The sequence below is a fragment of the Quercus suber genome, unplaced genomic scaffold (assembly GCF_002906115.3).
Source record: "Quercus suber isolate HL8 unplaced genomic scaffold, Cork oak 2.0 scaffold_687, whole genome shotgun sequence".
In the NCBI taxonomy this organism is placed as follows: domain Eukaryota; kingdom Viridiplantae; phylum Streptophyta; class Magnoliopsida; order Fagales; family Fagaceae; genus Quercus; species Quercus suber.
The window spans coordinates 97,718-121,537 of record NW_027070128.1 but is presented as its reverse complement, the minus strand read 5'-3'; the positions used below and the strand labels follow the sequence as shown (position 1 = coordinate 121,537).

Here is a 23,820-nt window from a genome sequence, read left to right as displayed (position 1 = left end):
CTTGTAGACCTACGAGTTAGGACTATCTAGGATTGGCAAGTCGGGTAAAGGCAAGAGCATGGCCTTGAAGGCAAAGAGCAATGACACAGATGAGTCCTCCAATGATGAAGATTTCAAGATGAAGTCCTACATTACAAGGCAGTTCAAGAAGTTTATGAAGAATGCCAATGGAAGGAACTTCGATAAGGACTACAGGAAATCCAGTTCTACCCAATTCAAAAGCCAAGACAAAGGGAAGAAGGATGTAAGGGATGGGGGTCAGTACACTGTTCTCACGGGACTTAAGTGCTTTGGGTGCCATGGCTTCAGTCACATGAAGCAAGAATGCTCTACATATCTCAAGAGCATTGGGAAGAGAAAGGCACTTGCTGCAACCTTGAGTGACACTGAGCCTGAAGATGATTTCAATAATGAGGATGACGGAATCTTAAATACCTTCACTACCACATTCAATCTTACTGAAGGGATTGTTGAAGACGTGGAAGAAGAAGAGGAATTGGTGGATTCTAAGTGTGAGAAGATGGATGATCAAGATGATATCTATATAGCCTATGAGAAGCTTTATAAACTCTCTGAGAAGCACGAGAAACTATATAGGCTAGCCACCAAGAAGCTCAGTGGTGCGGAACTTGATCGTGAGGAGCTTTCCACAAAGTTTAATGAAGCTAATCAAACAATTGGTGCATTAAGGTTTGAGAACAATTTCTTGGCAGAGAAGACCAAGAAGCTTGAAGCGAAGCTGTTTTAAGTAAGAACTTAGTTGGCCTCCTATTGAAAGAGGAAGAAGCTAACGGTAACTACCAAACGATGCCGTTTTTTAGAATTGTATTTAATTGTCTCTATACGGCGTCGTTTGCTTTAGTAGAGTAGCCATTATAATTCTGACTCAAACGACAGTGTGCTTTGACGACAAGCTACGACACCGTTTTGACACCAGCAGCCCAGAATTCTTCCTCTCCGCTGTTCTTCTTCCTCCTTATGAACATCCAGATATTTCCTTGTAAAGATATATGTACTTTCTCAAATACAGATTTTTATACTTTTCTCTCTACTGGTCTCGTGTGTGTGTGAGTCCTCCATTGATGAACCTTGTTTTCTTTCACCATTCACCACCACCACCGCTTGCCACTATGAGCTCTTTGGCTAGCATTGTAAATCATCCACCTTTGTCAACATGCGTATAGACTCGAAGGAGACCCAACAAGCTCACATATTTTCAAGGGGTGAAGATTGAGGTTGGGTTGAGGAGGTCAAGGTCCCATAGATAATTGGAGAAAGGAACAAAGATCAGGAGAAAAATATTAATGATGAGTGGCAGTGGCACCAAATTGAGAGGAATAGAGGGGAGATTAGATAGCCAAAGAATGTGATCAGATGAAGGGTGGCATGGATAATAGGGTGCCGACCATGGCTGTTCCTAACGAGGAAAAGAAGCCAGAGAGGTCAAGGCAATTAAGATTTCCTTCTAAGTTTTCAGGTTCCTAAGTTTTGGTACATTACATCTTTAGCTAAAATATAAAACACACCATTTATATTTCATTAAAATTTAAGTCTCTAACTTTGTTTTCATTCGTTTTAGCCTTATGACTTTCAAGTTTATTCAATTAAAGCTTTTTCATCAACTTTTGTTAAATGTTGTGGTTAATTTTTTAATTGTTAAAAATTTTCTAATTAAAGAAAGTCCATTAAAGATTGAAAAGTATTTTTCTAGATTTTTTTTTTCAAAAAATTTTAACAAAAATTGATTGAAATGTCTTAATTGAATAAATATGAAACTTAGAGGACTAAAATAAATTTTGAAAAAACTTAACAAATGAGTTTTGCATTTTTATTTTTTATTATTATCATTCATGGGTCTGTATTATGTTTTATATTGTTTGTAACGTAACATTTGATTAGCTATAAGGACAGCTTTAAAGTGGTAAATTATTAAGGGTTAAATTTTCATACATCATAATGCAAGGATTTTAATAAATTACCAATTATGTAAAAAAAAGTGATCGTTAACTATAATTCTAATATACTCTCTTATGTGTAGGCCCAAACTGTAGGCCCAAACTCCCCTTAATAAGTAAGGTTTAACACATAAGATTTTTAATATTTTAAATGACGGTAAAAACGGGAACCAAACTTTAGACCTCTTATTTTAATGCCATGATAATTTACCGATTGTCATAAAAGTTTAAGCTATTGGGAAAAATGTGATTTGAGGATTCAATAGCAAGTTTTAAGTGGAAAGCTAAGGTTTTCATTCATCATAAAGGCTTGGATAACATGTACATGAGCTGGTTAAGTTCTAAGACGAGGGTGATCACTCACTAAGAAACCCTAATAACATATGAATCAAATTAAATTGCATGAGTGAAAATAAATGGAAGGTCATAAGTGCAAAGGATATCAGGCAGTTATAACAATTGCAATGTGAAACTACTGGATGCTTTAGTACCAAACTTGCCTGACAGAAATGTGAAACTACTGGATTGACCAAGGAATGGTGACTACTGCTTAAACTCTGCTCACGATCGATGTCAAATTGTCACAATGTGAAACTACAATCATTTGGAAAACAGCTATTGAACGGCCCCAACCCAAAAGAAACCCATGATGGATTATATGAATTCATTTATCATGAAAAAGAAAATATTCTCTACCACAAGCATTCTCAAATAAAGCCCTTTTCCATAATTAAATGTTCTATGCTACTAAGTAAAGTGAAGGGTTGCAATAACTAAGGTTCATCAAAATTCATTGATAATTGAGCGGGGGAAAAAGAAGCAGGAATGATGTTGGGGGGGGGTGGGGGGGGGGGGGGGGGGGGGTGTGATTGTGTTGATTTAGAATCAGACTCCATATGAGAAGTACCCAATAATATCCCTCTATTGTAAATTCTGTCATGGTTCAACCATTGCAGGCCAATTGTATCATCTGCAGATCTGCCACAATTATTGGTACTCAACAAGTACATACAATGGCTTGCCATTTAAACGTCCACGACCCTGCAACATACAGAAAATTTATATTACAGACATGCTTATAGTTAAATCAGTGATATGTCTTTGGTTTGATGGAGACCCAAAACAAACAAATGACAGTCCACGGAAAGATAAACAAGAATTACAGAAAGATTATAGCTTTATGCTTAATTACATTTTTCCTTGGATATAGTTCAAATAAAGCATAAGAAACTACCCTATGAAAAATCTGTTCTAAAGTAAATGATGCCAAGGAATCATTTTGATATATTTAAACATCATGTTGGCTGCACTAATCCACCATTCAGACATCAATGGTATTATCAACAAGAGAATCAGGAATGTTGCTTGCATTGTATTATTTGGTCTATGTACCAGACCCAATAACATTCAAATAATTTCCACTCATCTTTCTTTCAATCACTTGAGAGCATTAGTTTCCTCATTGGAGGCATCAACTAAAAGTCCAAACCTTACATGCATACACCACACCACACATTTAAAAGTAGCTGTGCCCCATTTTTCCAGATTATGAGGTTTTGAAACTTATATAACTCTCTGTCCCAATTAGCTCATGCAGATTTTCATTCCTCAAATACTATTATAGACCAGTAACGTGTGATTGACTAGTGTAATCCAACACCAAAATGCATTTCTTAACATCAACCTAGCAGTGTGTGGGTGGGTGGGGCTGGTGGGCGTAGAAACTCAATTGCCAATAAACTTCAATCAGAAGTTAACTTTGTGCATAGAAATATGTTTTAAGAGGCAAATAGGTAATAGAAGCACCTGGTAACACTGGCAAATACTCCAATTGTTTTATGATTAAATTACTGATAAAACAAAGAGTCAAGACAATAAGCACACCTGTAACTCGGGTAACTCAATGAGGCATGCACATTCTACGACTTCTGCCCCAACACGTTCTGAGAAGCAACACAATTACATCAAAAATTGACTGAGGCAATAAGAGACAGAGACATGAATGGCCTCAATAAGTAAATCAAATAAAAAGACAAAATTAAGCAATTCAATATGATTTTGAGCATGACTATAATTAGTGCACTAAGTTCAACCAAACAAAGTAAGCCAACCACATACCACATAATCTTAGTAACTTTGAAAATTTAATGGTTTAGAAGACATCAAAATCTATCAATACAACAGGATTAACAATTTATACCAGAGATTTTTCATATTTAGATTAAGTGTTGCCCCATGACTAAGCCTGCTTTGCTAGTTCTCCTTTTGTTCTTTTAAGAACACAATTCAGAACCCATATCGAACCTAACTAACCCTCCATTTATTTCAAAGGGGTAAAAAGTACCAGTTGGTCCAAAAAGACCATTGGCTGTGCTTGCTAGTTTTCTGTTCTGATTAAGTTCTCAGTGTCTTTAACCAATTTGAGGCTGAATTAACACTTTGTGTCTGTTTGGGAATAGCTTATCTAGCTTTTTTCTGAAAACGTTTTATTGAAAGTGTGCTAAAGTATACTTGTACTTCGAAAAAATTAGGTTTCAAAAAGTTGGTTTGAGCTTATAAGCTCAAACCAAATGGACACTTTAATGTATAATGTATGTCATGCTAGCTTAACATTGTCATTCTGGGGGGTTGTCACAAAAAATTTACTCAAAAACAAACTGTATTAAGATTTCACAATGCAATCACCTAGTAAGTTCATTGCCGCACAGAGTGTGCCACCTGTGGCAATTAGATCATCAACTACCAAAGCACGTTCACCAGGTTCGACTGCCCCAACATGCATCTCAAGACAATCTCTTCCGTATTCTAAAATGTACTCTTCTGATATAACTTCACCTGCAATTAAAGCAAGACAAAATTAAAATGATACTAACGACATATGAATCTATGTAGTAGCCACAACATCTTCAATTTGATATTAGATACTCAAAATCCAAAAAGATTCAAAGACAAGTCTTGGATAAGCCTTAAATATGTTTAGGAAGAGCTATGTCAGATTATTATACATCTTTACATCCAATATTCTGAGCAGCAGCAGAACATCTGATTAATCCAAGGAACACACTACTATACTAACAGAAATTGTAAATTATTGAAGCACTAGAAATACCATCATGGCCAGGCCCCAAAGAAAGGAGAGGGGGGGGGGGGGGGGGGGAGACACCAATAGATTAGATGGACCGGGACTGGACAATGGGAACAGGAATAATTATACTGTGCATAAAAGAACTAGACAACAAAACAACCATATGAACAAAGAATGGTATTAAATATCAAAGATAATAATATTGCTCCATAACAAGGTAGCTATGAGCAATGCAGTCAAGCCTTCCCTCCAGCAACCAGGGTCCAAGATCTTCAGCACTATTCATCATCATCAATAGGAGAATATGCAATTAGAGAAACCCAGAATATTTTTAAATGGCAATTTAAAAAACCCAGAGCAAATTACATTACAGCTTCCCTCACAAGTTGATTGCACTTGATTACAAGATGCTATGGAATCAGCAAGCACATAGATTTCATGTGTCACAATTTATAGAAAACTCTACTGTGCAGTTTCAGTATACTGTGCAAGATCTACAGAAAGTTTGGACCCTCAACAATTTGAAATTGAGTAATGCTAAAAACACAAAATTTTCCACATCTTGTTAAGTTGTCAAGTTGTGATTGGAGCAACATCACTTTCACATGAGTCCACTACTAATACCACCTTTATTATGCACCAATCACAACAGGCCTAGTAATAGTTGTGAAAAATTGCGTTCTTAGACTTATTGTCTAAAATCAAGGAAATATATTATGGAAGCTTCAAAATCACAAAAGACCAAACTACAGGTTCAAGAATCACAAAAACAAGAAGATTATGTGAAAGCAACGTCATAAACGTTTCTAGAAAAGAGCCATGCATTGAATCAAATAGTAGACTGAGAACCAAGAATGTATGAAAAGAGAATAATTGTGTCAAACATATGTTAAAATGCGGAGAATTTTTGGGAAATATTAAAATGGAGAATTAAAGCACGCAAAAGAAGAGATGCAGGAAATTACAATAGCAAGATGAAAATTACCAGGCAGCTTCCTTGGTTTTCTCAAGGGAACAAACTTTGCGCCTATGGCCAAAGCAATAGGAGGACCAAATATAAAACCCCTGGCTTCTATTCCTGCACAAAGGAAAAGGCAAAAAAAAAAAAAAAGGCACCCTCATATCTCAAAACACGTTTCAAGGGATAAGCTGGTCCAGACTAGTTTAATTTTAAATATAAAAACAGATAGTTACAATAATTTACAGAACAGCAATATCAACACTCTTTGTAACTATTGTTACAAAAAATGCATAAAAATGAATTGGTGATTAAGAAATACTTCAGAAAACTGAACAAAAGAAAAAACTTTATCCATTATCTGTAACAATATAAAAATGGAAGCTTTACACAGCACTAAGAAAGTAGAGCTAACAAAAGAAAGATGAGTTATACATTGTGAGTCCAGATAATGTATATAAAACAAACAAATCGACTCTTTTGTACTGCACTAAGGGATATATAATACCCAAAAAAAATCTTGCCACCCTGCCAAGAAAAGCAACGAGATTAAATGTTGAAACAACATTAATTTACAAAATCAGAAGTAATCTACCATTAAATTAGTACCATGCCTGAATGGTAACACTTAGCAACCATATATGATCATTAAAAATAATCTTCCAGAGTAGGCTAAACAGAAATAACTTAATAAGAACCCCCTTTTTCAAAATTGGTACTAGACATGGCTATGGCCAAGACTTGAATTCCACATCCTTACAGATCCATAAACACGTTTCAGAAAGTACAATGCCACACTAGGTACAATAATAGCAAATAAATATTAAGCTGTAAACACTTAGCTCAACCATATATGATCATTAAAATTAATCTTCCAGTGTAGGTTAAACAGAAATAACTTGACACAAACCAACTTAAAATGGGGTGTAACCTACATTACTGCTCCGTCAGCTGACCACAATAAAACTCCTCAGGCATAATTATTCAAAAATCTACCACCCGCCTGAAAAGTGCTGATGATTCCAACAGGGTTGGATGGTTGACATAGTGATCAAGGTTTACATGTCTTCCTTGCAATCAAACAGGAATGAAAATCATGAAATGAATTTCACATTATCTTATGAACCAAGACCAATCAAAAAAATTTCAGTCCAACTGTCTGTCAATTAAACAATCTCCTGTAATATCAATTATGTAGGAGAAATTTTCATGAATAGTGTAACACTAGAACCCAAGCAAAAACCTTCAATTACTAATGGTGCACCACTGACAATCTTTTATGTGGTTGACAACAGGCTATGGTAATTAACTCACACGGTTGACTAGGTCATGGAAGTTGAACCATTACAAGTCCCATGGGAAACTCAATTCTAATGGTAGACGTGATGTGTTATATCATGTTGTATATGCTAGAGTGGATGCGGAAAAGGAAGCTTAAAATAGAAACACTAAGAACACAAGGGTTATCAGCCTTATCGACCTACGTCCACGGACGAAACCCTTAAGGGCTATATCTTTATTATGTAAGAGTGTAGTACAAAATCTATGTTACAATGAACCATAATATGAGTAAATATAGGCAACTAAACCCTAGACTACTAGTACTACAGTAGTAGTGACATTGTTTTCAAATTGTGAAGTTCCTCCTAGGATACGATTTTTTCACGAGTATTCTACCTAGGAAACAATACTCTCCAATCACAGGAGAGTCAGCTTGGAAGTAACAATTACCAAAAAAATTGTTGAAATTTTGGAAGACTTTAACACTAGTTAAGGAAATTGAAAAAGAATACTGACAGAGACTCATGAGCAGTGTTAAAATGTCAAAAGTTGCATTGGAAAAAGTTATTGAAACAGGCACACATCTCGGCAATGATTACACACAAGATCACAACATGATGTCAAATGTAAAGATTTCAAGCTGAGGGCAGGATCTTGGACTTCTATCACAACTGAGTGCAAGATACCGTTGTGACGCACTCAACAAACTAAGTCTTATAATAATCATTTAATCAAAATCTATCCACAAAACAAATACTATCAATTATCAACTGCAATGACAATAGAAAAGAAGGTAATAATCTTTTATTTTTTACAGGAAAAAACTGTATCTTATTCATGTGAGACTGAATTTTGTAATGGAAGATTCCATAAAGGTTCTCATAAATGCAGGACAAAGAAGACAGCAAAAGTCCACATAAGCACACTAGAAAACAGATTCTAATGCCCACAGATGTGGACAAAACACATGTAATAAATATGAACCAAACCACTTTTAAATCACAAATAATAAATGAGTTATAATAAATTGAGAAAACAAGGCCCTATAAATATTGAGATCGAATAACTTTTTACCACTCCCCACAAGTCTGTGAAAGTAGATTGTAAAGAATTCTCTGTGAGGAATAAATGCATTACAGTACATTGTGTATGAATTTCAACAAGATGTTGCCATTAGATTCTTTTCAACTTTCATCAATAGTCAATACTTTCCTAATGTGTAGCACAGAATATCAGTAAACTCACGGCTATTATCACAGAAAGGGTTATAGAACATACAGGGGTCACAAATAGACAAACAATCGACGATTTACTAGCTGAAGAAAAAAAAAACCAACAACAAAAAATCTGAGAAAATTACAAATAATAATAATAATAATAATATTACAAAAAGACAGTGAAGAAACAAAACCCATTACAGTAAACTCAATAATTCATCCTCTGAAACCAACAATGCCACTCAATGACTCAAATCTAAAAAATAATAATAATAATAATAATAATAATAAAGATTGAGAGAGAGAGAGAGAGTAGATGTGGGATTGAGATAGAACCAAGTCAATTAACAGTGAAACGTGAAATCCACATTAGAATGGAGCCGAAAGACCAGCCCAATTGAAACTCTCATCAGCCGGGTCCACATTTTAACAAGGTGGGCATCCATCATCAACCACCATCCATGCAAATTGGATCAGAGCACATGCTCAGAGAGAGAGAGAGAGAGAGAGAACAAATTTAAGCCGCTAAAGAAAAAACTTCAGAGGGAGTAATCAATGGCACACCCCACTACCAAAGCTCATAGTCAAACAAAAAATGACTCCCTCAAAAATACACAGTCACTTCCATTCCATAATGTCCTTCAAAAGCATTCAAAAAGACAACCAGAAACTTATGCAACATAGAGACAGAGAGAGAGAGAGAGAGAGAGAGTATTTTCTGCATCACTAGAACTACTTTCTCCTTAGCATGGACCCCACCACCTTCAAGCTAATCACAGTTACAGAAAAGTTCTCACCCCAAAAAAATAGCTTTTGATCAAAATCCTAACCCCACAAAAATTAATAAATCTTCTAAGCCCCAAAACAAAAGGGGGAAAAAAAAAACTACATTTTTCACTGGTTTACCTGCAACAACTGAAATGTTTTTGCCTTTGTATCTCTCAACGAACAAATCAATTGTGTCCTTGAACGCTTTGGGATCCAGTAATAGAGTAGTGATGTCTTGGAACATAATACCTGCCATTTTGGCCAATTTAATAACAAATGTGAAACCAAAGACAAAAACTAGAAAAGAAGCAGAACATGAATACAAACAAAACCTTTATATGGTAGCCAGCAAATTTGAGTTAAAGAAACGAAATTGAAAGAAATGTAAACTTAAGGCCAAAAAAGAAAAAAAACAAGTAAACTTTGAACCTTGCTGACTCATGGGCCATTGGTTCTTCCAAAAAAAAAAACTGGAAACCCACTCCAATCAAGCCAAAAAGTTATACAACCTGTAGCTTAGAAGAGTTTTTTTTTCGTTTGGTGGGGTTGTAAAATATGAAAAAAGAGAAAAAAATCTTCAACATACTTTCATTTCCCACATTTTCTCAGCAAGAAAACAGAGAAAAGAAAACGAACCTGGTTTTGGAAAATTGGGGACGACCCGAATCTTAGTTTTGATGCCTTGGATACGAGGATCTTCGTCTCTGTAAGCCGACATTATCGTATCTAAGTCACAGACACAAAGCTCACAAGTAACACTTAAAAAAAAACCTCTTTCTGTCTCTCTCTCTCTCTGTGTCTCTTCTTTTTTTTCCTTTCTTTGTCTTCCTCACAGCCGAAACAGCTGAGAAGCTAAAAGCACTTCCAGCAGAGACGAAGTAATAAACGAAAGAGACAAAGAGAGGTATTTATAACGATAGAGAAAGTGATTTGGTGGGAGGGGCTCTCTGCACAAGAATATATGTGTGAGAGAGAGAAAATCTTTTCGATATACAAGAAAGAGAGGGATCGTAAAAGTTAATAAAATACAAAAAGAGGTATCACGAGGTCCCTGTTACTCTTAACTCACTCCCTCACTCTTTATATTTTTCACCAATGTTCTTTCAAATGTTTTTTTAAAAAAATTAAAGTAATATTTTTTACGTAATATTATTATTAATTAGTGAGTAATTAGTGTAAAATCTTATAATTCAACTTTTTTTTTTTTTTTATATATATATATAGTCTAAATATGAATTTTGATTATTATAATAATAATTATTAGGTAATTATTGTGATTGTATTTAAAAAAAAAATTCAAACCGCTTCAACATATATTACCTTGTAAAAATGTTTTATGTATATTACTAGTCAATAATTTGCAAGAAAATTTTAACATAATATGATTTTTTTTGTCTAAAATATAATTTGATAATTATTAATAAATATTTATTATGATTGTATTTGTATATTTTAACATTAGCTATTTTTAATGATTGCGTTTCTTCGTAGAATTATATATTCTACTATTTACTATATATTTAGAAAAAATATATTGTCCCAAGATTCTAATGGAGAGTTCAAATATAGAATAAAATTTAAATTTTAATTAAATATATATTAAAATAACACTTGAAATTGTGAGAAATTGTGAGGTTTCAAAATTTTATGTAAAATAATATTATAATGTCAACAAAAAAGTAAAATGCCTTAAGTTATATATAGATTATAGATTATAGATTATTAACAAATTAGCAACCAATGAAATGTACGAGTAAGTTTAGCAAAATATTTTTTTCCCTTTCATTTATCATTTTTTCCTTGAATATAAAATTAATAATTATGGTAGCTATTAATATGCATTTATTAATAATTATAATAACTATTAATATGCATTTAAAATGATTATATCATTCTGCTAAAGAAAAAGATTATATCCTTTAATGGCAATAAACATGGCAATATGGTTTAAATATAGTATAAAATATAAATTCAATTTAAAAATTGATATTAAAAAAATGGCATGGAAAGTTGTGAGACCTCAAAACTTAAGTGATAACATATTAAGAACTCAACTAAAAGTTAAACGTTTTTTATTTTTTTATTTATTATATATATATACATTGGTTGAGTTCAAATTATATTAGATGTAACTCTAATTTATAAGCAATGTTACATAACCTAATAATTTGTTATTGATTCATATTTTGAAAATCCAATTGTTGAATTACATGTTCTATATGTTCTTAAAATGCATATCAATTTTCATGCCAATCGGATTTAATTTACCATTTGATCCATAAACTCATCTTTTATGAATTATTTTAAAATACAAAAACTTGAATTCAAACAATGGATTGATGACATGGCTATTGATCTTTGATGATCTTCAAATTGTATAAGCATGGAGAATATATGAAGATAATGTAATCAAGCAGTGGATTTATCAAAATTCACATATAATTAAAAAATATTGAGTGGTGTAACATTACTTAGTAACCCATGCAATGCACTCAAATTTTTAATAAAATATGATTTTATCGATTTTCTCTCTCTTTTATTTTGTATATAAAATATGAAATTTGATAAGGGAAAAGTTAATGGATTCCCTATGGGTATTAGTATATAAAATATATTTTTTTTTCTTTTTTTCTTAAATAAAAAATTAATAATTATGGTAGTTATTAATATGTATTTATTATGATTGAAAGCTCGAAAATGTATTGAAAAACACAAGAGCTGTTTAGACCCTTAAATTAAAGTTATGACTCGATTGATTTTACACTAACTTAATATTAAGTACGGAATAGTGTAAAAACGAGCGGATAAACAAACACACTACTCTAATCCATAATCAAAGCAACATAGCAGTAAAATAGAATGTAAAAGAGTACGGAAGAAAGATGCAAATACAAGATAACACGCCGATGTGTTATCGAAGTAGAAACCGAAGAACTCGGCGAAAAACCTCTCTGCCGCCCTCTAAGCAGAAATCGATCCACTAAATAGTCAATTGGGATACGGGTTAGTAAGAGACCCTCCAAGCCTAATCTACCCGGTGTACCTAAACCTTCCAAACTCCTACTCCAACAAGGCTTCTCGGAATCGTGTCTTGTCTAGTTCTTCGGATCTCACAACAAGCTTTATGTTACATCTGCCATCCTTGACTTCTTCCAATGCTTCCTAGCAACTCTAAAACACTCTCTACACTCTGAAAAGATGTGGATTGTGTTTGGGTACAAATCTCCTATCAAAGTATGACAATGAAAGAGGGAAGAAGAAGAGGCTACAATGATTTCTTACTAAGGATGAGTAACTCTCTCTCTCTAAAAGATGGGTGTGTGTGTTGTTGAAAACCCATCTAGGGTTTTTCTCTCTGAATGGACGCTCATACATATGTGGGTAATGAGAGTGTATATAGTATGGATGAAGGGTAAGAAAGTCACACATTAAAATCCTCCAAGCAGAATATTTCGCGACTACCTCCCGGAAAGGCCTTACCCGCGAGATACTCGCGAAAACGATAGTCTGGCACGACTCTTCAGCTTACAGACATGTGTTCCTCACATGCCCTTTTCACGGAAACCCTTCTCGCGAACTTCTCCCGAGCTAGTCGCGAAATGCACTAATCTTCAATTAAGCTTGAGTCTTTACCAATTTAATACTAAACCCAATATAATAAAATCCCACAAAATACAAGGAAATAAATTAAAGTAATTACAACACTTTTTGTCATGGAATAAAGCCAACATAAAACATGGTTGTAAATCAGAAACTTTACAATGATTAATTGTCTATTACTATATCATTTAAAAGCAATAAACATGACATTATGGTTTAAATATAGTATAAAAATTAAATTCAATTCAAAAATTGATATTAAAAAATTGACATGTAAAGTTGTGAAACCTCAAAACTTAGGTGATAACATATTATGAAGTCAACCAAAAGTTAAATATCTTTGATTATGTATGTATGTATGTATGTGTAGGGACTGGGTTTGAGCACTTCTACAGTTGAGTGAGTGGACTCAAGCCCAGCTAGCCTAATATAATGAATTTGTAGAAAGCGGGTTCAAGAACTAGGCCCCAGTGAGGGATACAACGACTAGGCATGGATGCATAGGGATTAAACAGCATGAAATTGGATTAAAATGTGCAATGATGCTCCTCGGCTCTCCTCCGAGGAGCTTGAAGTTCTTTTATTTCTTTAGTGATCGGTTACAAAGATTTCAGTGATGATACAGAATGCTATAGTGCTTTATATTTCTGCCGGCCTTTCTCTTTTTTTCTGTCCCTCTTTCGAGAGGGATCCCTTACATTATATACCCCCCTTTCAGTTAACCTTAGCCTTACATTTGTTGATCAAACAGGTCACTCTTCGAGTGCTTGTCCCATTAGCCGTCTTCCCATTCTTTCTGTGGGCTGTAGCAACTAAGGCTGTGCTGTTTAGGGGTCATTTCCTCATTAATGCGGCTAGAACATTAGTTGTGGGCATTTAATGTGGAGGTGACAGTTCATCTTGGACTTACTCCTCCACCATGCTTCCACGGCTGACACGTTGTGCTTGGTCTTTCTCCTTAGATGCCCTGGAGGGCTGCTTTTGGTGACTCGTTACTTTCTCTACCCATGGTCTCGGTTGGTTGAGGACAGGATCATCTTCAGCAAGGTTCTTGGGCAATTTGGACTTTCAAACTTTGTCTTCGGGCGTTCCTTCCTCCTTGGCATGGGCCTTGGGCTTGGTACAAAGTGGGCCGGGGCTACCAAGTTCTCTGACTCCACAATAGCCTTTCAAAATCCTGCGTTTGGGTTCTTGGGCGGAGAGGAGGATTTTGACATCCTTGGCAGTCGTGATGGCTTGTCACGTCTTATCCTCCGTTAGTACCAGAGTCTTTTCGTCTGTCCAAGGCACGTTCCTGGCATTTTGATACACGGAGCGTGCCTTCATTAAATTCTGGCAGCTCTGTACTCTCCACGTTCAACGACGTGATGCAAATCCAACGGCTGGGCTTTTCCTAGCTTTATGAGCGAGGAAACCTGCACAGTTATTTTTAATTGAGGGTATAAATACCCGTCTGATCCGATTGGCCTCTTTACTTTTGCACTTAAGAACTCTGGTGCACATACTCTGAATCCAGTCAAACCTCCAACCCAACCAGCATCCCTTTCTAGCATAAAAAGCCTGTCCGAGGAGCTTTTCGTCATTTCTGTAAGTCTTCTTCTCCCTCTCTAGCTTGAATTTTCTCTCTGAGCCTTTCTTTCCTTCGTCTTTTCTTGAGTCTCATAGTCGTTGTCAGGGATGGGTAGATTTAAGAAGTTAGTTGAGTCTGAAGAGGCGATGGAGAAATTCATCACCGATTATAGGATACCCAGTAACGTGGGCTTGAGGTACTGTGAGGAAGGGGAATGGCACATTTGAAGGAAGGAGGACGAGGTCGTGATTCCCATGATCGCCTTCCTTGAAGGCGGTATGAGAATCCCCATGGAGCCAGTAACAAGGGGTTACCTTAGGTACTTTAGGTTAGCCTCCACACAGTGCACCACCAATGTGTTCAGAATCTTGGGTTGTGTGGATGCCTTGAATGAAAAGATGGGGCTGAGGTTAACCTATCACGATGTAAATTGGTGCTACAACCTCCAAAAACTAAAGGGTAAGTCTTATTACATAAAGACGAGGGATGATAGGGTCCGGCTTATCTAATGCCTTCTTGAGTCCAGCAAGGAGTTGAATAAAGACTTTCTCATCGTGTTCGGGGAATGGCATGGTGGGCTTCACTGCCCAACAGAGGAGGGGACGCCAGGTAAGGTACTTTGAGTAGGAGAGGGTCTAGTCTTTCGGGTTGTAGGCCTGCTTTGTTTGGTTGCTAACAGGAATATGTTTTCTTTTCTGCAGATCCGCACGCCTTTGAGCGTCATTTTAACCTGGTCAACAAGGAGGACTTGGAAAGGGTTCTCAGGGCAAAGATCTTTGTGAACGAGGCTGACGACCAAGTTAGAGCCCCCCACAAGATCCTCAGGTACAAGCCGCTCTAAAAGTCGTTCCCTGCTTCGAAGCACGTGATTAGAGCCAAAGACCCTCGGCTTCGCCAAATCACTGTGGTGGAGCACGTGTTCTCATTCTCTGAAGGGTCTCCTGCTTCGGAAGATATTCCGTTGGCAAGTATTTCTACCTTCGGCCAAGCTGCAGAGGTTGAGGAGGGAGAGCTAGGAGAAGAGGAAGAAGTTGTTGATTTGGGTCCATCCGATGACGAATTTAGTGCTTTTACCCAAGTCCACCTGGTCGAGGATTCTTCTAGTGACTTGGGCGATCCTAATCTGACAGAGGCAGACCTCCTCTCTATAAGGACTTCTCCCCAGGCTGAGATGAGCTAACATGGCTCGTTCTTCCCAGGGGGAGGATGAGGCTCGGCGACCTCCTAAGTAGCAAAAAGCTGGGCAATGCCAGGGAAGAAAGGTGGTTGTACAGTCTAAGGCCTAGGCTTGGCTCCCTGCCCCAATGCTCCATAGGGAGCCTTTGATGGATAACGCCTCCCTCAGGAACTTTAGAGGGGGCAAAGGCGCATATATGGCTGATACGCTGGAGAGATCCCTGCTACTCCCTACTGATATGGCTCAATTGGGGGATTTGAGGAGGAAAGAGGTCATCCTTAATTTGAAGAGGTACTTAGGCATGGTAAGCCATCCAATACTTGAGACTTCGTCAATTTTTGCTCTTCGGTTCCCAACTTATCGTCTATTTGTTTCGATTTGCAGGCTGTCCAGGCCACTTACAGGCTAAAAGAGGAGGCCAATAACCAGAGCAAGGCCGTGGACCAGGAATGCAACAAGCACCTGGAAGCAACGCAGACCCTTAAGAACTCCGAGTCTGACCTCATGAAGGCAAGGGAGGATCTAAAGGAGGCGACGAAGGCCAGAGATAACGCGGTGTCAGGCCTAGCCGGTGCTCAAAAGCAAGCTGTCGAGCAGACGAGGCGCCTTCAAGACACTGAGGGCCAACTGAAGATTGCCAAGGAGCATATCACTGACTTAAAGCAGAAGCTGGCTGAGGTAGTGGGGGCCAAAGGTGTTACTGAGTACTCCAGGGATGAGGCTCTAAGGGCCAAAGCAGAGGCTGAGTCTGCGATGGCAGAGGCCGAGAGCTCTAAAGAGCAAGTGGAGGAAGAGGCCTTTGCTGAGGGAGTGGCTAAGACCAAGGCTACCCTCAAGGCTCAAGTCCCTGAGGTATGCAGGCGCTATTGCTCCCAGACTTAGGATGAGGCCCTCAACCAAGCGGGGGTCGAGACCTCGTCTGAACTTAGGAGGGTCGAGAGAGTGTATTACCCTCCTGCTATTCGAGAGGTTGCCTCTGCCACCTCTGAAGCCGACATCGCTCCAAAAATGACAGAAGGGGGTCAGGCCGATGCTGCCAAGGATCCCACTTCTACTGATAGGTCTGCCAAGGAGGCTGACCATCAAGGGGTGCCAGAAGAAGGAGAAACCAGTAACCTAGAAGGACCCCCAAATGTGGTGAAGCCTCTTGTTGGTCCTCAAGTCCCTCTTGCTGACTCCCAGGCTCTTCTTGCCGAAGGGGCCCTTCCCAAAGTTACCCTTCCAGCAAAGGAGACAGCTCCCATGGTGGTGCCTCTACAGGCTGTTCCCCTAGGTCAGAGCTCCAAGGACCCCGAGGGTATTTCTAGACAACCTCTCAATGGGGGAGTGAAGCTCAAATTAAAGAAATAGGCTGTCCTAGCTAATTTCTATTTTTTTTTTTTTTTTTGTTTTTGATGCTTTTTTTTTTTAAGCACTGTAATGCTACTTTCAAGTTGAATGCATGAATCCTCTTTTTTACTTGGTGTTTACTATTATTATGATGAGTTTTAATACTTATATAACTTGGGTTTCAATTATTAGCTTCACAATCTCAGAAACTCAGCATGTTTTTCATTCTCAATTGGCAGCCAAAAAATGTAAAGCCTATAGTGATAGTTCCCACTTGGACCTTGGTCAATAATCTAACCTCCTTGGCACCACGACCTACTTTCGTCGGTTTGAATACTGAGGGATGCTAAGGGGTTGGGTTTAATGTGCCTCAGAATGCCTTAAGCGATGCTCATGAGCTTGTGTTTGTTTACGCCTTGGCTGATTGTAGCCAATCTCTCTAGAGACCTGAGTCTAAGGGCCATGCAAGACGCTGGCGCTGTCGAACATTTACGTTCTTCTCTGAGCAGCTAGTTTCTCCATAGGTTTGAGTCCGAGGATCATACAAGGCCTTGGTTCTTTCTAATACTTAGATTCTCTTGTAAGTAACTAGTTTCCCCATAGGTTTGAGTTTAAGGACCATGCAAGATCTTGGTTCAGTCTAGTACTCAGGTTTTTCTTGAAGTGGTTAGGTTCCCTATAGACTTGAGTCCGAGGACTATGCAAGACCTTGGTTCAGTCTAGTACTCAGGTAGCCACTAAAATACAGGATATATAATCATAATAGACATAAAATTTGAATCAAGAAAGGGGATGCTTTCATTAATAATAATACATTCTCAGGTTATTTACATTCCATGGTCGAGGTATAGGTTTTTCATCTAAGTCCTCTAAGTAGTACACACCGATCCCCGCCACCAAGGTGATTCGATATGGTCCCTCCTAGTTTGGCCCCAACTTCCCCTAGGAAGAGTTCTTGGTAGCCCCCACAACTTTTCTTAACACTAAGTCCCCTGGTGCTAGTGGTCTTAGCTTCATATTGGCATCATATCCCTGCTTAAGCTTTTAGTAGTAATAGGTCAGCTGGATCATTGCCCCTTCCCTTTGTTCGTCAACCAAATCTAGACTCCTCCCTAGTAGTTCATCATTACTGCCTGGGGTGAAAGAGCTCGTCCTCAGCGTTGGAAAGTTTACCTCCAGGGGGATAACAGCCTCGGCTCGATAAGTCATGGCAAAAGGTGTCTCCCCCGTAAATCACTGTGGTGTAGTCCGATATGTCTAAAGGACGTGTGACAGCTTTTCTACCCACCTTCCTTTGGTGTCATCTAGTCTCCTTTTAAGCCTGTTGACGATGACCTTGTTGACAGCCTCGACCTGCCCGTTTCCCTATGGATAAGCTGGAGTTGAATACCTGCTTGTGATCCTAAGCTCACAACAATACCTTCTAAAGGCCTTGCTGTTGAATTGAAGTCCATTATTCAAAATGAGGGTATGAGGGACCCTGAATCGCGTGACAATATTTCTCAAAAGGAATTTCTTAGGGTCCACGTCCCTGATGTTGGCCAACGGCTCGGCTTTAACCCATTTGATGAAGTAATCGGTGGCAACCAATAAATATCTCTTATTCCCTGGTGCCTTGGGAAAAGGGCCTACAATATCCAAGCCCCACTATGCGAACGCCCATGGGCTGGACAAAGGGTTGAGGACCCCTCTAAGCTGATGAATATTTGGGGCGAACCTTTGGCATTGGTCACATTTCTTAACATACTCCAAGGCCTTCTTCTGTATCCCTGGTCACCAATATCCTAGCGTGACGGCTTAGTGAGACAGGGATTTTCCTCCCGTGTGGCTCCCACAGATCCCCTCGTGCAGCTCTTTGAGTAGTAACTCTGATGCCTTGGGGTGAATATACAATAGGTATAGTCTAGAGTAGAAGTGCCTATATAACTTGTGGTCTTCAGACAACCAGAACCGAGAAGCTTTCCTTCATAGTTTTTCAGCCTCCGATTTCTCCTCGGGTAGAACATTATCTTTGAGAAACCTCATTATAGGGTCCATCCAGCTGGGACCCATCCCAATTAGATGGATGTGGACTGTGCCCTTTGCCGCCTCATTTGCTCTTTCCAAATGCTCTACAAGAATAATCTGAGGCAAATCCCCTGCCAAGGAGGTGGCAAGTGTGGCCAATGAATCGGCATGAGTGTTTCCACTCCTAGAGACATGTGACAAGTTGAAAAGATCGAAATCTAACTGCAAGTGCTTGATCTGGCTTAGGTACTCCTGCATTCTCAAATCTCTGGCTTCCAGTTCTCCCTTTACCTAGTCTACCACCAATCTCGAATCCGAGAACATCTCCACTGCTTTTCCTCCCATTTTCTGCACCATGACCATCCCTTGTAACAATGCTTCGTACTCAGCTTCATTGTTTGTGGCCGAGAACCCGAGCCTCAGGGATTTTTCTATAACTAGCTCCTCAAGGGATGCCAAGATCAGCCCCACTCCGAACCCCATTTGATTTGCTGCGCCGTCAATGTATACCTTCCAACATGGTAGCCTCGAGTTGGAGATTGCCCCAATTGATTTTTCGTCCATGCTTATCTTCTCGGCTAACATCTCCACTGGTGGTTCAGCGAATTCGGCCACCAAGTCAACCAGGACCTGGCCTTTTATAGAGGTCCGAGGCATGTATTTGATGTCAAAAGCCCCTAGAATTGTGTTCCATTGGGTGATCCTTCCTGTGTAATCAGCTGTTTGAAGTACAGACTTCAAGAGTAATTGGGTCAGGACAATCACTGTGTGAGCCTGGAAGTAATGGGAGAGCTTTCGTGTAGCGTTGACCACAGCTAGTATGGCTTTCTCTAAGGGTAGGTATTTGACCTCAGCTTCGTGTAGCGACTTGCTGGTGTAATAGATTAGTTTTTGAACACCATTATTGTCCCGGTTCAGTACCAGGCTCACAGCGTAAAGTGCTAAAACAATGTATGTGTATAGGACCTCGTCGGCTTCAGGATTGGACATGATAGGCGGCCGGTATAAGTACTCCTTGAGTTGCTGGAAGGCCACAACACAATCCTCGGACCACTCAAATCCCTTCCACTTGTTGATCAGGAGATAGAAGGGCCTGCACTTATCAGCCGACCTGAAAATGAATCGATTCAGGGCTGCGATAATTCTTGTAAGCTTTTAGACCTCCTTGGGATTTTGTTGAGGCTTTAGATTATGAATAGCCTTGATTTGGTTAGGATCAACCTCGATTCCCCTGTAGGTGATAATGTATCCTAAAAACTTGCCAGATCCCATGCCGAACGAGAATTTGGAAGCATTCAGGCGCAGCTTGTGCTTCCTTAAGACATGTAGCCGAGGTCCCCTAAATGTTCGGAGACCGCCTTACTTTTTACCACTATATCATTAACGTAGACTTCGATGCTCTTGCCCAGCATCGGCTTGAACATTCTCGTCATCATCCTTTGATAGGTGGACCCTGCATTCTTTAGGCCAAATGGCATTACTTTGTAATGGTAGTTTCCAATGGGTGTCACAAAGGCTATCTTCTCCTGATCCACCAAGGCTAGTGGTATTTGATGATAGCCTTGAAAGGCGTCTAGGAAGCTCATCCGAGGATGGCCTGTAGTTGCATCCACTAACTGGTCTATCCGAGGCATGGGGAACAGGTCTTTTGGACATGCCCTATACAGGTCGGTGAAGTCCACACAGACCCTCCACTTTTCGCTTTTCTTCTTGACCACAACAGTGTTGACCAACCATTCGGGGTAAAAAACCTCTTTGATAGCCCCTACACGTTTAAGTTTCATTACTTCTTCTCTAATTACATCAACATGCTCCCTTGACGGGCGCTGAGGTGGTTGCTTCTTGGGAACTACGGACGGATTGACGTTAAGATGGTGACAAATGAAGGAAGGGTCGATCCCTAAGGCATCATAGGCATCCCATGCAAACACGTCAATATTTCTCTTGAGAAACTCAATCAGCTCCTTCTTCTCCTGAAGAGGCAGTTGGCCTCTAACCTGAAAGAACTTATCTGGGTCATCACCAATGACCACTTTCTCCAGAATTTCACATTTCACTTCTTCGGCAGCTGCGTCAATAGGCACTATCGAGGCCTTTGATTGCTATAAATTCTTTTCAATAGTGGTCGAGGGTTCTGCGTCGGGCCGCTGGGAAATGGCAGCAATCATACATTGCCTTGCCATGGGTTAGCAACCACAGATTTCGAGAACCTGGTCACCAGATGGGAACTTCACCTTCTGATGCAAGGAGGGGGCAACGGCTCCCAAGGCGTGGAGCCAGGGTCTGCCGACAATGGCTGTGTACGGAGAGTATGTGTCTACCATAATAAAGTTCACCTCCACTACCTCTGGGCCAGTCTGGATGGGTAGTCTAATCATGCCCTTTGGGACAACAAGCTTCCCATCGAATCTCATCAAGGGAGAGCTATAGGGCGTCAGGTCTTCTGGTTTTAACCCTAGCCTCTTGTAAAGGTCCGGGTACATAACCTCAGCCGCGCTGCCACCGTCCACCATCACTCTCTTCACATCATAGTGCCCGATTCTAAGAGTGATCACCAGAGCATCATCGTGGGGTTGGCTGGTTCCCATCTTGTCTTCCTCTGAAAAGCTTAAGGTTGGGTGAAAATTCCTTCTAGCCCTCTTTGGCTCTAGCTGGGACTCCTCGGTAGGGATTTGGGCCACCAACAACACTCGCGAAGGGCGCGTGCTTGTTCTTCTTGGTGCAGCCAAGATCACATTGATCGTCCCTGCGGGCGCCCTTAAGGCGTTATCTCTCCTTGGCTCTTGATTGGTTTGGCTTTGATGGTTATCGAGGTGATGCAAAAGGTGCTTCAGCTTTCCTTCTCAAACCAGCTAGTCTAGATAGCTCCAGAGATTCCTGCAGTTCTCTGTAATATGTCTGTGGTCCCTGTGGTACTGGTAGTAAAGGCTCTGATTGCGCTTCGTGGATTCCCCCACAATCTTATTTGGCCACCTAAAGTATGGCTTACTCTCGATTTTCGCCAACACCTTGTATACTGGCTCTCGGAATACGATATGGACTGCTTGCGTGTCAGCTGCTCCAGATTGCCCCGCAAAGTTCCTCCTCGAACGGGTGTTGTTGTATCGGTCTGACCTGAAATCCCTCATCTCCTAAGGGATGGTCTTCTCCTTTCCTCTGCCCTGCAGCTGGTCTTCCTCCACTCATTTGTACTTGTCAATTCGATCCATCAATTGACGCATTTTGGTGGCAGGCTTGCCAGTTAGAGACTTCCTTAGGCCGTGTCCAGTCGGGAGGCCATTCTTGAAGGTACTGATGGCTACATCATCAAAATTGCCCTCAAGTTCATTGTACATCTCCCAATATCAGCCCGAGTAGACCTTTAAAGTCTCTCCGTCATGCATGGACAAAGACAATAGTGCGTTCAAGGGCCGTGGGGCTATGCTGTTTGTAACAAAGTGAGAGCTAAAGGCCTGGGTCAGCCGTCTATACGAATCTATGGAATTCGTCTTCAAGCCATTGAACCACCTCATCGCCACTGGACCTAAGCTGAAGGGGAAAACCTTGCACATCAACGCCTTGTTCTTAGAATGGACGGCCATCCTTTGGTTAAATTGGCTCACATGCTTCACGAGGTCCGTTTTGCCATTATAAATGGAGAAGGTTGGCTGCTGGAACCGTCGAGGAAAGGTAGCCCCTTCTATGTGGCACATGAAAGGCGACTTGGATAGCTGATCCAATGCCCTACTCATGGCATCGTATCCTAAGCCCCTAGGAGATGAGCTTTTATGTTTGCGCTCCCGGTAGTGCTCTTGTTCATGGGAGAAGGTTTCGCTTGGAGGGGTTCTCAATCTTTGCCTGTATTCATCGTCGCTTCCATCGTCAGAGGGCAGGTTGGGGCTAGGCTGAGGTTGCCTTCGTTGTGCATGGCGCAACCTCCTCTTCAAATCGTCTATCTCTCGCTGCATGGCCTGTTCATCGTTCTGCCCTTGGGTCATGTGGCTTCTAACCTCTTTTAGTTGTATGGCTCGGTTGTTGTTTTGTCCCTGGGGCACATGACTGTCCCCACGCGAGTAGCTTCTGCTGGTTTGAATGGTGTGCACACTTCCCTCTCGAAATCTTCCATTCTCTTCATTTCAATCGCGCTCAGGGTTGGCGAAGTTACCCTGATGTTGGGATTTGACCGGTTCAGGCTAATGAGAGCCTGTTTGAGGAGGGCTTGATCCTGCCATGCTTAGTCGTTGCCCTTACTAACACACGAGTTCTTCCCACAAATGGCGCCAATTGTAGGGACTACGTTTGAGCACTTCTATTGTTGAGTGAGTGGACTCAATCCCAACTAGCCCAATATAATGAATTTGTAGAGAGCGGGTTCAAGAACTAGGCTCCAGTGAGGGATACAACGACTGGGCATGGATGCATAGGGATTAAACAGCATGAAATTGGATTAAAATGTGCAATGATGCTCCTCGGCTCTCCTCTGGGGAGCTTGAAGTTCTTTTATTTCTTTAGTGATCGGTTACAAAGATTTCAGTGATGATACAGAATGCTACAGTGCCCTATATTTCTGCCGGCCTTTCTCCTTTTTTCTGTCCCTCTTTCGAGAGGGATCCTTTACATTATATACCCCCTTTCAGTTAATCTTAGCCCTACATTTGTTGATCAAACAGGTCACTACTCGAGTACTTGTCCCACCAGCCGCCTTCTTATTATTTTTGTAGGCTGCAGCAACCAAGGCTGCGCTGTTCAGGGGTCATTTCCTCATCAATGTGGCTAGAACGTTAGTTGTGGACATTTAATGTGGAGGTGACAGTTCATCTTGGACTTGCTCCTCCACCATGCTTCCACGGCTAACACGTTGTGCTTGGTCTTTCTCCTTAGATGCCCTGGAGGG

General features: G+C 39.9%; 2 protein-coding genes across 2 annotated transcripts; both read right to left on the bottom strand.

Moving 5' to 3' along the window:
- Nucleotides 1-2,605: 2,605 nt before the first annotated feature.
- LOC112023197 (adenine phosphoribosyltransferase 3) lies at nt 2,606-10,279 on the bottom strand. Its single transcript, XM_024055818.2, has 6 exons — nt 9,901-10,279; nt 9,403-9,513; nt 6,026-6,118; nt 4,641-4,790; nt 3,840-3,898; nt 2,606-2,996 (listed from the first exon to the last, which is right to left on the bottom strand). The coding sequence occupies exons 1-6, from the start codon at nt 9,980-9,982 to the stop codon at nt 2,943-2,945; spliced, it is 549 nt and encodes a 182-aa protein (XP_023911586.1). The 5' UTR covers nt 9,983-10,279; the 3' UTR covers nt 2,606-2,942.
- Nucleotides 10,280-20,263: 9,984 nt separating this feature from the next.
- On the bottom strand, nt 20,264-21,535 carry LOC136064427 (uncharacterized). The gene is made up of 2 exons (XM_065766167.1): nt 21,158-21,535; nt 20,264-21,049 (listed from the first exon to the last, which is right to left on the bottom strand). Exons 1-2 carry the CDS (start codon nt 21,533-21,535, stop codon nt 20,264-20,266), a joined length of 1,164 nt encoding a protein of 387 aa, XP_065622239.1.
- Between the last annotated feature and the right edge of the window lie 2,285 nt (nt 21,536-23,820).

Coding starts and splice junctions, on each gene's coding strand:
- LOC112023197 (XM_024055818.2), bottom strand. CDS start 9,982: ATGTCGGCTTACAGAGACGAAGATCCTCGTATCCAAGGCATCAAAACT. Junction 6,119..9,402: donor AAACATTTCAGTTGTTGCAG/GTAAACCAGTGA, acceptor TCCTTTGTGCAG/GAATAGAAGCCAGGGGTTTT. Junction 4,791..6,025: donor AAAACCAAGGAAGCTGCCTG/GTAATTTTCATC, acceptor CTTTAATTGCAG/GTGAAGTTATATCAGAAGAG.
- LOC136064427 (XM_065766167.1), bottom strand. CDS start 21,535: ATGGGAACCAGCCAACCCCACGATGATGCTCTGGTGATCACTCTTAGA. Junction 21,050..21,157: donor AGTTCCCATCTGGTGACCAG/GTTCTCGAAATC, acceptor AAGAATTTATAG/CAATCAAAGGCCTCGATAGT.